The sequence below is a fragment of the Zophobas morio genome, unplaced genomic scaffold, assembly GCF_036711695.1.
Source record: "Zophobas morio isolate AGI-343-1 ecotype UQ-CSIRO unplaced genomic scaffold, CSIRO_AGI_Zmor_V1 ptg000009l, whole genome shotgun sequence".
NCBI classification, from domain to species: domain Eukaryota; kingdom Metazoa; phylum Arthropoda; class Insecta; order Coleoptera; family Tenebrionidae; genus Zophobas; species Zophobas morio.
Genome location: NW_026972114.1, coordinates 4,595,825 through 4,610,299, shown reverse-complemented (window position 1 = coordinate 4,610,299; position 14,475 = coordinate 4,595,825). Strand labels below are relative to the sequence as shown.

At 32.5% G+C, this 14,475-nt stretch overlaps 1 protein-coding gene across 2 annotated transcripts; it reads left to right on the top strand.

The window, feature by feature from the left end:
• The first annotated feature begins 7,194 nt into the window (after positions 1–7,194).
• Positions 7,195–10,158, top strand: LOC135125775 (luciferin sulfotransferase-like). 2 transcript variants are annotated; one of them, XM_064051457.1, is made up of 7 exons: positions 7,195–7,360; positions 7,414–7,620; positions 7,670–7,769; positions 7,822–8,002; positions 8,082–8,202; positions 8,266–9,774; positions 9,838–10,158. In XM_064051457.1, the coding sequence occupies exons 2-6, from the start codon at positions 7,452–7,454 to the stop codon at positions 8,652–8,654; spliced, it is 960 nt and encodes a 319-aa protein (XP_063907527.1). In that variant the 5' UTR covers positions 7,195–7,360; positions 7,414–7,451; the 3' UTR covers positions 8,655–9,774; positions 9,838–10,158. The 2 variants fall into 2 exon arrangements, with proteins under 2 accessions (XP_063907527.1, XP_063907528.1); XM_064051458.1 differs by having other exon boundaries at positions 7,195–7,364; positions 7,419–7,620.
• Positions 10,159–14,475: the final 4,317 nt, after the last annotated feature.

Here is a 14,475-nt window from a genome sequence, read left to right as displayed (position 1 = left end):
CCCCGCCCACCCCCCGTTCTTTGATTTTTTTTTTCTAAAATAAGAAATAAATCGTGTAGTAACTAGTATGTCAAAAAAAATACGGTTAGCCCTTTTTTTTTCTTCTTTAACAGCCTCACTCCCATTCTACAGAAGAACATATAATTAACCCCGCCCACCCACCCCGCCTCCATTTCAGTGATTCATTTTATCTTATTTGAATAAAGTGGATCCCATACTGAATAAATTAAATTTACTCCTTAGAATGAGAAGAGTGAGGGCGGGTGGGATTTATGTTAGTACTTGCTACGATAAGACTGATTTTGGCAACAAATAACCTACACTCTAAGAAAACAGAGGGCGGGTGGGTGGGGCTAGTACTTGCTAAGATAAGACTGAACAATATTTAGAGTAGTCACTAGAATGAAGCGGCGATGAATGGGCGGGGCTAGAGACCCTAGATATACTTTGGAAAAGAGTTGTGACACGGACATTTTCTGTCTCTATCTTTATTACATGACGGTCAGTTATGAAATAGCTATAGTGATTGCTGTCTTTATCTAATTTAGTGATTTAGTTTCAAAAACTTCAAAAGAAATTTATAGGTTAAGTTACATTTTCAAGCAGTGGCGTAGTGCTCCAAATAGTTTCTTTGAAATTTTGTGAACAGTACTGACACTGACAGTACCTTATATTTAAGAAGAAGTGTTATGCGGTTAAGTACTTCTTACAATTTGCAACCGGCATCGCTGGTAAAACAGAAAAATACGGAATACCTAATCATACTGATTTACACTTTATAAGATTACCAATATCACAATTTGCAGTTAAGTTTAAACACCATTCTGTACTTAGGTACTATCGTTGTTCCCAGCTAAGATTTGGAGAGTGTATCACATTGTCAGTATCTAATCGTTTTGCTTCTGGTCAAAACAACATTTTGTAATTTAACGAACGGCACCGTGGTAAGAAATTTGAAGCATGTTTAGTAGGTTCTCTATCTACTACTCTATGATAAACAGTGTTTTTACAACGTCCTCACATTTCCATCATGAATATTTGCTCTGATATGTAGAATAATCTCAGTAGAAATATATAGATTCATGTACCTCTATATTAAATAAAACTTACAAGTCAAAATTTGTTACATCTTTTAATTAAAATAACAATGAAAAAAAATACAAAAACAAGCATGGTCATCGAATTTCTGTAACTCGAAATAATTAAGAAATGTTCCACAAACATTTAATTAAGTTGCCGAAGAATACATGAAATAATTGAACATTTTTTGATAAAGGTGGAGCGTTGGCAGCAACATCAACATTCCTACTTTTGTTATTTGGGTTAACTATTGAATTTTGGAACTGCGTTTTTGTACTTTTGATTTTAATTTCTTTTGCAATTCTAGATAATGTGTCTCCGTGTATGGAATTCCCAGTAAAATGATAACATACGATTTGTAAGCTTACACCTCCTAACATAAAAAACAAAACATAGGTAGCGACTTCATTTAAATTTGTTAATGTTGTTTCCCAAAAGTAATGAGGAACGTCGACAGTATTCTTTACCTGGATTGATTGCTGCTTCGCCTAAAAATAAACAATAATCTCTTTCCTAATCGTTAAAATTTTGATTTTTTTTTTATTATTATTATTATTATTATTATCATATAAGAAGCTCCACAGGTCGCAACCTAATTACGAAGCTTAAACCATGAAATACCAAAAAAAAAAAACAAAACATAAATAAATTATTCATTTAAAGAGAGAGTAAACAAAAAAAAAATATGTAGTAAACTGCTGAAAAATTTAATGTTTTAACCAGTAGAAAACCAATCTCAATCTCAAGAAGATAATCAGACACCACTACCAATATCAATGCCGTTTTTGTTTAAAAAATAATTTGTTAGATGCTTTCTAAGTACTTGGCCACTGACCACGTGAATATCAATATTTACATCGGCATTGAACTTATCAAAATACATTTGCATCATATATACAGGGTGTTTCTTTTATTTGATACAACCCCTGTAACTTTTTTATTCTGGAAGATAAACCCGTAGTTCTTTAACCAAATTTGTATCATTCTCAAAGGTATATATGATGGTAAACACACATTTTTATTATCACTGGCGGTAGAACCGGAAATGACGTCAACTTATTTTTTTTAATGGAACACTAGGTATATTTTTTCATAAATGGAAAGACTGATTTTTTCACTACAAAAAATCAAAAGCAACCGATATTCTAAAATCAATAATAAAAAAGTTATTTAGTAAAATATCTCCAAAATTTTCCGTTTATTTCAAAATCTAGTTGCTTGAAAAACAATAGAAAAATTGTTGCCATCACTAGATCTTTTAAAATGATACAAATTTGCTCAAAGAACTACAGATTTATCTTTAAAAATAAAAAATTTACAGGGGTTGTATCAAATAAAAGAAACACCCGGTATAGGCGAGAACTTCAAAATATTCGTCCTTGATTTTTTTATATAAAAGATGCTTTTGTCTCGCAAACTACGTGGTCGAGCCCAATAACACACTTGTTCAAGTAAACTTGGAGCATCCAATCTGTTGTTTACTAGGGAATGTAAAAACATTACTAAGTTTATAATTCTTCGGCACTCTAAACTTAATATGGAAAATCTACTCAACAAAAATTTTTGAGGAATGTTTCTTATGGAATATATGCCATCGATCCGAAACACCAGATATTTCAAGAACCGTCTCTGAACTTTTTCGATAGATTCAGTTAAATACTTAAATGATGGATTCCACACAACACTAGCATATTCAAGCTTCGATCTTACAAATGCATAATATAAATTAATGAATGTACTTGAGTTACGAAAACACTTAGTATTACGGACCACAAACCCCAAACTTTTGTAAGCCGCTGATACCACCAATTCAACATGTTTGACAAAATTTAGCTGGCTGTCCAAAGTGACTCCTAAATCTTTAATGTATTCAGGTCGATTTATTACATGACCGCAAATAGTGTAACAATGAATCATTGCATTTTTAATTTTTGTGAAAGACATCACTTTGGATTTAGCAGGATTTAAAAATAATTTATTATTTACTATAGTACAATTATATCCAAAACTTCCTGTAATTTGATAGAATCGGCAATATTTCCGATTTTTGAAAAAACCTTTACGTCATCAGCATATACTAAGCAGTTGTCTCCGATAATTTTAGTGATATCATCGACGAACAATGCAAAAAGTAGCGGCCCCAAAACCGAGCCTTGAGGAACACCAGAACTCTGCCAAGCATTGGTCGATCTGTATCCAAAATAGTCAACAAACTGATATCTGTCTTGTAAATAGGAGGTAAACATTTTTAGCAATTTTGGAGAAAACCCATATAATTTCTCCAACTTCAAGATTAGCAAGTCATGATCCAGCTTGTCGAACGCTTTATTGAAATCTAAGAAAATCACATCCATTTGTCCCCTGCCATCCAACACACCTCGTATATTTACGTTAACGTGACCAAATTAGTGACTGTGGACCTTCCACTTATAAATCCATGCTGACTGAATGATATTTTATTTTTAATATACTGATTTAACCGGGAATGGACGACAATTTCAAAAACTTTGGCAAAATTACTAAGAAGAGAGATCGGCCTATAGTTACTCACATTAGATTTATCCCCTCCCTTAAAAACTGGGACCACCTTAGATAGTTTCCAAATCTTAGGAACATGACCAAAATTTAAAATCAAATTGAAAATAACACCTAGTGGCTTCGCCAACACACAAGCACAATCTTTCAACAAGAACGACGGCACATCATCCGGGCCCGATGTAAATTTGGATTTTAAGGATTTAAGAGCCATCTGCACTTCATCAATCGAAATATGAGTAAAATCAAACAATATGGAGTCGATGATATTTTCATTGCTGATGCAAGCAGGTGCAGATCTTGAATTCACAAAGTTAGAAGCAAAATAACTGGAGAAACCATCAACTATTGACTCAGCACCTTCCAAACAACTTGTTTCATAGTTCATTGATCGTGGGGACAAACCCTCATTTTTTAAATTTTTTACAAAATTCCAGAATTTATCAGGTTGTACTTTTATTTTGCTCTCACTTGTGCATATATAGGAATTGTAAGCGTTTTTTAAAGCATACTTTAATTTGGCACGCAACCTTTTAAATTCAAGCAAGTCTGAGAACTTATTAAATTTTTTGAATTTTTTCCAAGATTTATGTTTAAGCTTAACAAGTGCAACAGATTCTTTATCAAACCAAACAGGGTACTTTCTTTGATTTAGGTGTTTTTTTGGGACATAACATTGAAATAGATTGTAAATTTGCGAATAGAAGTACTCAACTGCATCATCAACACATACGAAATTATTCAGATTTGACCAATCAAAATTAGCCAAGGAAGTATATAACGACATATAGTCGGCATTTTTGAAATCATATCTAAGGATATTTTTATATATATATTTTGATTGTTAAATAGGTAAAAATTTCATGTAAAATTCGTGGTAAAAACGGTATGTGCTGAATTTTACGGCATAGAGTTCCACTTTGAAGGTAACGGAAAATTTATACTCAAAAGATATAGTTATGTCCTGATGTTCCACAGACAAATTTTTGTTTTATTGTTCCAGCTTTTTGGTAGTTTACATTTCACACTTCAATTTTGAATTTGCTTTTCGTTGAGAATCCCTTTTATAGTTCTGTTTTATGCATCGTCCTTATTTTTGTAATTTATTACTTGCCCTTCTAAACTTGAAATTTTTGCTTTCAAAACATTAATTTCTTTTTCAGCACCCCGCGTTATTTTTTCTTGTAATTTTTTTTCATTTGCAGTTTTTTGATGAAGTTGTCTTTTTCGAAAGTAGTCTGCTGAACTTCATCAATAGCATTTTTTTTTGCCAAGAACCGGTCATTTTGACATAAATTCAGCCATATTATAAATTGTAGGAATTGCGTTCTCACATATTTTGCATTCACTTGAAATATAAAATTCTCTTTTTTGAAGTGAACCTGTTGACCAAGGATCAGATGGAAAATACAATTTCAGACAACAACCTCGCAAATGTAAGCCCTTTTGCCAATTTTTCAAGATGGATATTGCATCTCTTCTTTCCATTTGTTAAGTAATATCTTGTTTTCGGGGCCTTTAAACAATGAGAAACCATTTGCTTCTGTATTTCTACAGTTTCGTACACAACAGACGACGACTATTCTCTTCCACGTCTATGTACTAAATGACAATTACAAACTGTCAAAATATGACTCAAAAAAGGCATCCGTAGCCAGCATAGTAAAATAAAATTTACCATTAATTTTGACGTTTCGTGTCACAACTCTTTTCCAAAGCATATCTAGGGTCTCTAGGCGGGGCTATTGCTTAATTATAAAAGACTCTGCAGGGAAAAATTAAAGTTAGCCCCGCCCACCCACCCGTTCTTTGATTTTTTTTCTTCTAAAATAAGAAATAAATCTTGTAGTAACTAGTATGACAAAAAAAAAATACAGTTAACCCTTCTTTTTCTTCTTTAGCAGCCTCTCTCCCATTCTACAGAAGAACATAGAATTAATCGCGCCCGCCCACCCCGCCTCCATTCCTGTGATTCATTTAATTTGGTCTGAATGAAAGTGGATCCCATACTGAACATTATAAAATAGTCCTTAGAATGAGAAGAGTGCGGGTGGCTGGGTGGGTTTAGTACTTGCTACGATAAGACTGATTTTGGCAAGTAACGTTCACTCTAAGAAAATAGAGGCCGGGTGGGGGGGGCTAGGACTTGCTAAGATAAGACTGAACAATATTGAGAGTAGTCACTAGAATTAAGAGGCGATGGATGGACGGGGCTGTTGCTTACTAATAAGAGACTCTACAGGAGAAAGTAAAAGCTAGCCCCGCCCACCCACCCGTTCTTTCATTTTTTCTTCTTCATAAGAAATAAATCTTGTAGTAAATAGTATAACAAAAAAATTACGGTTAGCCCATTTGTTTACTTCTTTAACATCGCCACTTCTATTTTACAGGAGAGCATATAATTTTCGACGCCCACCCACCCCGCCTCCATTTCACTGATTCATTTTATCTGATCTAAATGAAAGTGGATCCCATACTAAACAAAAATAAAATTAGTCCTTAGAATGAGTAGAGCGTGGGTGGGTGGGCGGGGTTAGTACTTACTACGAAAAAACTGATTTTGGCAAATAACGTACATTCTAGGACAATAGAGGGCGGGTGGGCGGGCCGAGGCCTTCCTAAGATAAGTATTTGATATTTTTTGAAAAGCCCTTAATGGAAGCTACTAAAAATACCACTATCGTTAAACCAGAATTAACGGAAAAAAATAGGAAAATGTATTAGTGGGGTTCATTTGGACCACACCCGGTAATTTGAAGGTTAAAATGCCCCGCTAGAAAAATGTAATGCGAAAAAAAAACGTAATAGGCATGCAGTCGTCACGTTTCCAACAGCGAGGGAAGTATTGTCTAAATTCTTTAGACCAATTTTTTGCAAATGCTTTTCAAGGTTTATATACGCGGTGAATGCGAAATATATGCAAAAAAAATGGGAAATAGGTCACAATACGGTTGTCACTGTGTGAAATTCACGGTCCTAAGTGGTACCAGTGTCTAGAAAAAATTATTTCAAATTAAAAATAAATTGTTATACACGCCGCTGGTAGTACAACATGTCCGAGATCATGGTACTTTCAACTTCAAACTCACGATCGTGGCCGCGATATGACAGAAAGAATACTGCAAGCTGAAGAACAAATTTTGGAACGCGACGAAGAAGAGACAAAGCATCCATACCATGCTCAAATGTACGCACTGACCTCTAACGATGAATGAATGCATGAATGAAAGAATGATAAGCAGTAAAAGACGATTTTACTTTTAACTGAAACTGAAAGTGTTTACGTCGTTCGTGATCGAACGTTTTTCTACCTCTGTTTACGAGTGACTTCGTATCGAGGGTGGTTCATGAGGGTTTTGCCCATTCGATTTTTAATTTGTTTTTTCTGTTTCCACACTACTACGCTACGTAATGCCGTTATTAAAATTATTGCACATATTTCGAAATCACCCTGTATGATGATACATAGTTAATTGTGGGCTATTTCCCATCACAATTCCAAGGCTAAATAAAGTTGTGCACTTATCTTATTATAAGTATCAAATTTTGCAACGAATCATCCAAATGCGCACATTAGTGAGCCCCATATCAGTGTATTCCTTATCATAAAACAGTTAAAATTTTATATATTTAAATGCAAACACTTACTGCAACAACATTTTTTATTACGTACCAGTCTTATCACACTGCGTTATATAAAATCACTTCACGTTACCTTTTGGGATACGTACTAAATTGACTATTAGTAGGTATTTAACATTTTATGGCAGTATAGTACTTACATTAAGACATTTGAAGACCAGAATTTTCAACCCAAAAAACGTTTTTTGTGCACCATGGATATAGACAAGATTATTGAAGAGAAATGGACTAGTTCAACAAGAAAGGGTTACGTAGCTATTGAAGGTTTCATGTTACCTCAAAAATACCAAGACTCTAAGACAGAGTTTGATAATTTAAAAGTTAACAAAAACGACGTCTGGGTTTGCACTTTTCCTAAATGTGGTAAGTAGATTCATGTTCACGCTTTGTCAACTTACAAGATTTTAAAAAGGTACAACGTGGATCCAAGAAATGGTGTGGTTACTGGGAAATAACTTAGATTTTGAAACAGCTAAACAGAAATCACTAGACGAGAGATTTCCATTTCTAGAGTACACTTTAAATTTTAGAAAAAGAACGAATCTAGTAAATACTTTCTTGTAGATTATCTGTTATCGCCGATTTTGTTGATGTTTTTAAAAGCAAACCAGATTTGGTACTACCACCACGTGTTGATGACTCTTTAAATGTGGTAAAGAACCTTAAAAGTCCAGCTTTCATTAAATCACATTTACCATTGCAACTACTACCGAAAGAAATTCAACATGGTAGTAAAACACCCAAGGCTAGTAAATTAATTTTGTTTGAAATGTTAAACTGATCAGTGCTTTTGGTGATTTTCCAAATATATTGTAATATTTCAGATTATTTATGTAGCACGTGACCCTAGAGACGTTTGTGTTTCTTATTTTCACCACTCTACAATAACTGACTACTTCGAAGTCACTTTCGACGAATACTGCGAACTGTTTCTTGCGGGAAAAGGCATGTTTTGAAAATACTTGAATAAATTCAATCTTGTAATTGCATACTTTTACTACATTATAGTAATTTATGGACCCTTTTGGAATCATGTTTTACCATTTTGGAAGAAAAGGCATGAACCGAATATTTTATTTTTGAAGTATGAAGATATGAAAAAGGATTTAAAGAAAGTTATTAAAGAGGTTGCTAAGTTTCTCGAACGTGCACTAAATGAAGAAGACGTGAATAAATTGGCCACGCATCTGAGCTTCGATTCAATGAAACAAAATCCTTCTGTTAACAAAGAAGCAAGTGTTGAGTTGGTTAAATCTATATATAACAAGAAGAGCGATGGGAAGTTTATGAGGAAGGGTACTGTTGGTGATCACAAATCAGTAATGTCTCAGACAACGATTTCAAAATTCGACGAATGGATTAAGGACAACATTCAAGGAACAGACTACGTGGTTTAATATTTTTCAGAAAGAGTTACAAAATTTCGATTTTTTTCTATATAGTCTTACTTAATCGTATTATATGTAGAAATGAAACAGTGCAACTCAGGACTTAATAAAATACTATAACAAAAAATATTAGGTTATGTCTGCTGGGTAAATTACTTATACTATTAATTATGGTAATACTTTGACAGTTCGACTGTAGATAACAATTAGGAAGTTTAAATAAGATGTGTTAGCATAGGCAAAAAAAGTCAAATAGATTTTCCATTGCCACATGGTCATCTTGCTATAAAGATAATAATATTAAAACCATTTCACCACCATTTGAACAGTACTTATTAAAATTTTATTGGTACCTATTTCAAAGTTAATTATCAAATTTGGACCCACAAAACCAAGCAATCATCACAAAAAATTCTATATCAAAATGATAACCATTTAGGAGATAAGAACCATTTCAGACTGCATATTTTTTAATTGAAGTAATATAGCTTTTCTAATATTTTTTTCATTCAATATGCTAAATTAATTAATTTAATGAGGAAAATTTCTACATAAATTATCGCTAACCTCGTGCAACAATAAAATATTATTAAACAATTTCTTAATAAATTTGAACAAATTTGTCTTAGTGTACCATAAATTATTCTGGTGTGCAGGGCAAATATTTACTTGTTTATATTTCCGTTAACACTAGTTTTTAGAAGCAGTTATCATTGATTCTAGCAAATAAAACTTGAACTAATATTAAATTGGTAGGTTTCCGCTGCACAGAATGGACGTAGAAAAAAATATTTAAGAGAAATGAGAGAACTTTCGTAAGTATGATAAGTACATTTAGGCACAACATGGGCTCAGGCGATGATCTGGTTAACGGAAAATAATTTGGATTTTGAAGTAGCTAAGCAAACAATTTTAAACAAGAGATGGACCTTTTTAGAGTAAATTTTAATTACCCTACACTATGGCAGAAAAGTTTTAAGGACGTTTTGCAAGATTCACTGCTGTAAACGAGTTTTGAAAAATATGGTACACATGGAAAATTTTGTGGAATTAGCGAAGTCACATGGAAACCCTCTGTTTATTAAAGCGCAATCGCTAATAACAGAAAGTAAAAATGGTACTACGATGGGTAAATTTATTTAAAAAAACTTGCCATTGTAGGCAACAATTCTAGTAATTTTTATTTTTACAGATACGAGTAAAGTTCCAATAATACAACAGTACCTAGTAAAATTTTATTGGTATTTCAAAGGTAATACCATCAAGGGTTGGACTCACAAAATCATAAATCACAAATTCAGGCGCAAGAGCTCAGTTCGTAAAAGGTTCGTACTGACGTTTTTGGCCCATCGTTCGAAGGATACCGGAAGCATATAAACAAATTGATTCTTTTAAGATTTCCATGGACAATATCTCTGTTAGTTATAAACGGATTTGTATAAAATTTAAAACGTAGATAATATAATATGTGAAGACAAGATTGATGACAATAAAGTTAGTTTATATTAAAAAACGCAGATTTTATTTTTATTTAATTTTATATCGTTCTGTATAAAACACAAGAAACACACCTAAAGTCTTAGTAAAATTAGAAAATCGTTAGATATAACAATTTCAATTTCATTTTCCCGGAAGAGACCATTCAGAGTTTTATACATTACACCAAATAAATGGCACAAATGTGTGGAACATGTTAAAAATATTGATAAACATTATTTATTACCACGTCATCGTACAAAATTAATATCTGTTTGAATAGTGAGGATTCTTTTGAGCTTAGCGACAAGTTTTTTAATAAACAAAGTAAAATAACTCATTATTTCGGGTCAACATTTGAAAATTCTGCAAATTGTTTTTTGCAGGGAAAAGTATACAAAATCCATTACGAACATGTCGTACGTGCAGCCCAATATATCCTGCCCGCTCGACTAGGAACCGCACACTCCGTTTCCACCACGTGTTTCTGTGTTATTTGACCTCAATCCCATTTATATGTTCAATTCTTATAACTCTGATATTAAACTACAACTAAACAAGTGTTAATCAGGCAATTTATATGATGCAAACATTAATCGACAAAATATTTACAAAAAAAAACGAACAAAGATTTATAAAAACAAAAAAAGATCTGGTGTGAAGTAAAACTTATGCAGACAAAAAACATTACGTGAGGTTAGAAACTGTAGAGCATGAAAATTTACGTCCAATTTAAATTATACTGCAAAGAAAATTGCTGAGGCTAAAATTGTGAGACAGAGAAAAATTGTATGAGGTGAAAAATTGCAAAACTAACAAAATTCGAGTTATTGCTTAATTTTTAAAAGTAAATTATTCAACAAATACACGTCCCACATGACGCTGCCAGAACAAAGAATTTACCTGATGTTAAATTATACCACACTTTATGAAAGATTCAAACAAAGAATTTACATTATGTTAAATGATGCCTTGATCCAAGTGACTGGTTACTTAAAACCATTAGCTTTGAAAGTTTATATCGTGGACTGTCCTCAGCCTATCCCAAACAAAACACATGATAAATAAACACAAAATGTGTCAGGCGTTGCGAGGTATGGATAATTGGTTTTGTAACTTTTCAACGTTGTGAAAAAAAAAATGTCTTCGTGATATAATGATGATAATGATGAGAGTAACGGTAATAATATAGCCCCTAGAAATACATTAAAACATGTTAAAAATGGTAAATTTGTATGAGGAAATATCGATTTTGCTATTAGGCTCCGCCCCATAATTGCAAAATTTATATTTGCTTGCAAAAATGTACCATTTCAACGATGTTTTAAGTTTTTTGTTGTGAAAAGATGACGATGTGTATTGAGAAAAAGAATGAAAAATACAAGCTCCGCCCACCCGCCCTATCGCAATTCTAACGATTTTTTTTATTTATCGTAAGCCGAGGGGCGGAGCTTAATTCTAATTCCTTATCCATTTTAAACATGTTTTAAGTTTCATGTTATGAAAAAAAGTTGTACACACATTAAAACAAAAAGGCAAAATGTAAGCCCGCCCACCCGCCCCATCTCAATTGGATGATTTTTTTTAATCGCCGTGAACCAAGTGGGCGGAGCTTAATTGCAAAATACTAATTTCTTTACATCAAATTAAAAACATGTTTTTGAGTATCGTGATGTTCAATGAATTCTATGTATATTATGGAAACTCGGGAAATCGAAAAACCTAATATTTAAAGATGAAAAGCCGATATATCGGAAAATTGAAGAATCGAAAAATTTGAAAGTCGAGAAATCGAAACAGCAAAAAATTGGAAAATTCACAAATCCATTACTTAAAAACCGAAAAATTAAAAAATCGAAAAACGAAGAACCGCAAAACTGAAAAATTCTGAAATTCAAACATTCCCAAAATTGAAATGTCGGAAAACTAAAAGATCGAAACATTTAAAATTAAAATACATATTGAAAAAACAAAAAATTGAAAACTATAAAAATTCAAAAATTCGAAAAATCGAAAAACAGAACTAACGAAGGACTGAAAGAGCAAAAAATCGAAAATTGTAAAATTTAAAAAACTGAAAAATCAAAACATCGAAAAATTGAAGCATTGAAAAATTCAAAAAACTAAAATTGAAAAATCGGGAAATTCAAAAATCGAAAAGTCGAAAAATCGGAAAATGGAGAAATCAAAAAATCGAAAATTGAAATTTACAAAAAATGAAAAAGTGAAAATTCGGAAATTCGAAGATCTTTAGATCTTATGATCATTCCATCATCATTTCATCAGTGGATCTCTTGATCTTCCAATTTTTGAATTTTTGGACTTTTTAATTGGAAAGTTTTCCATTTTATAAATTTTGATTTTTCTATATTTGGATCATTGGACCTGACCTGACCTGACCTGACCTGATCTGACCTGACTTGACTTGACCTGACCTGACCTGGCCTGGGCTGACTTGTTTTCACCACATGAAACTTAAAACATGTTTAAAATGGAAAATTTGTATAATTAAATATCGATTTTGCTATTACTCTCCACCCCGTAATAGCAAAATTCATATTTCGTTGCAAAAATGTACCATTTTAACCATGTTATAAGTTGTGTAAAGATGACCATGACTATTAAGAAAAAGAAGGAAAAGTGTGGTCGTTGGCTTGCGCAAATGATTTGGTGATTGTGGCAAAGAAAAGAGAAGAAAAAGGAATTGGAAGTGAATATGGAAAAAACAAAAATGGTGGTGTTTGGGAAGAAAATAAGAAAGGAGAAGGAAGAGTGGGCATGGAGAGGGAAGAAGATTGAACAGGTGAAAGAATTCCAGTACTTAGGATATACATTAAACAGCAATAACTTAGACAAAGCGCATATTCAAGAAATGGTCCGAAAAGCGAACAAAGTGATCGTATGGGGAAAATGGGGAAAATGGTAAATCGGCTTCACAAATAACTGTTTTTGCTCCCAAAAAGTTAATGACGACATCTGAAATTTTTTTTTAATAAATCCTTTCTACTACTTTCTCGAAAAGTTTGGAATACGAGCTAAACTGATATATGTGATTTTGCTAAATAGTTGATAATGTGATCACATACGTATAGCATATTTACAACAAAATAAAATGTTATATATTTTCGAGAAAACTAGCTTTGTTTCATTGCACTTCGGAACCGAGGCAAGTTATGTCTAAATAAGCTGGGACCTATAGCCCCTAGAAATACATAGTACCGTCATCCATTGTTGTACGAGTGGAGCAAAAGCAGTTGGTAATGCAAAAAATTCCCCTGGTTTGGAACCAAATTGTGTCAGCAGAGAGTTGACAGCGCGTAAACCGTTGTTGTCACGTGGTCTTGGCGTGGTCTTTTTGTTTAAAGTCAATTAATTGCCAATTAATATAACTAATAATTATTAAATAAGATTTTATTGATTAAATTTTATATTTTATTCAAATTAAAACTCCATATTTTGTTTATAAACTACAAACTTTAAATCCAACATAAAACCATTTTAAATTTCGCGCCAGGTTTGTTCCATGGTGACGCTACTATGTGTATTCTAGGGGCTATAGGTAATAACTGCCTAAAGGGAAAAATTTATAATCCCCCGTACCTCAGTCCACGATATTAGGAATTCTACCGTATTTTCTGCGGTCTTTTCCCAGAGTGGGGAAACGTTAGATTGATTTAACTGCTGTAAATGAACTATTAGCAATCTTGTGTGAGGAATTAATAAGCGTTGTAATGTAACACTTAAGTATAAGCATCCAGAAACTTATTCACAATTAAATAAACAAAGAATGCGTCCTGACTAAGTGAATTTCACTAAATCATTTGCTAGAAGATACCATAAATTCATTTAGTCAGAACGCATTCTTTGCTCTATCTAAATAAATTCCTGACTGTTATTAGAACTAGTTAACGATTAAACTCCGAACATGAACTGTGAATTTACAAACAATAAAACAAATTTACACACGTGTTATCGTCGATTTCAAGTCGCTGTTATTTTTTTTTAAGACAACGTTTTTTGGAAGTGTATTGTTAGTTGCATTTGTTCAATTTCCATATCCTGCAGTTAGCTGAATAGTTTTTGTCGGAACAAATGCAGTACCGTTTTACTCTAGTTAATTTATAAAAATTTCTCTGTTATATTATAATTACAAAATTCTAAATATATAAAAGTATTTGTTTAGGGTAGTGCTTTGAAATCTGCAGATTTAACTATTTATAGAAATTACTGAATCCTCGAAGTATCTCACAATACTGTAATTTCACAAATAAATACTTATTCCACATGTCTTTTTATAAAATCACTCAATTTAAATGTTACTTCTTCTAAACTTTCCTTACCACTGTGTACTTAT

Bases quoted from the DNA above. Each gene is read 5' to 3' on its own strand.
- LOC135125775 (XM_064051457.1), top strand. From the start codon at position 7,452: ATGGATATAGACAAGATTATTGAAGAGAAATGGACTAGTTCAACAAGA. The intron at 7,770-7,821 runs GTACACTTTAAA...ACTTTCTTGTAG, and splicing joins GAGAGATTTCCATTTCTAGA to ATTATCTGTTATCGCCGATT. The intron at 8,003-8,081 runs GCTAGTAAATTA...GTAATATTTCAG, and splicing joins ATGGTAGTAAAACACCCAAG to ATTATTTATGTAGCACGTGA.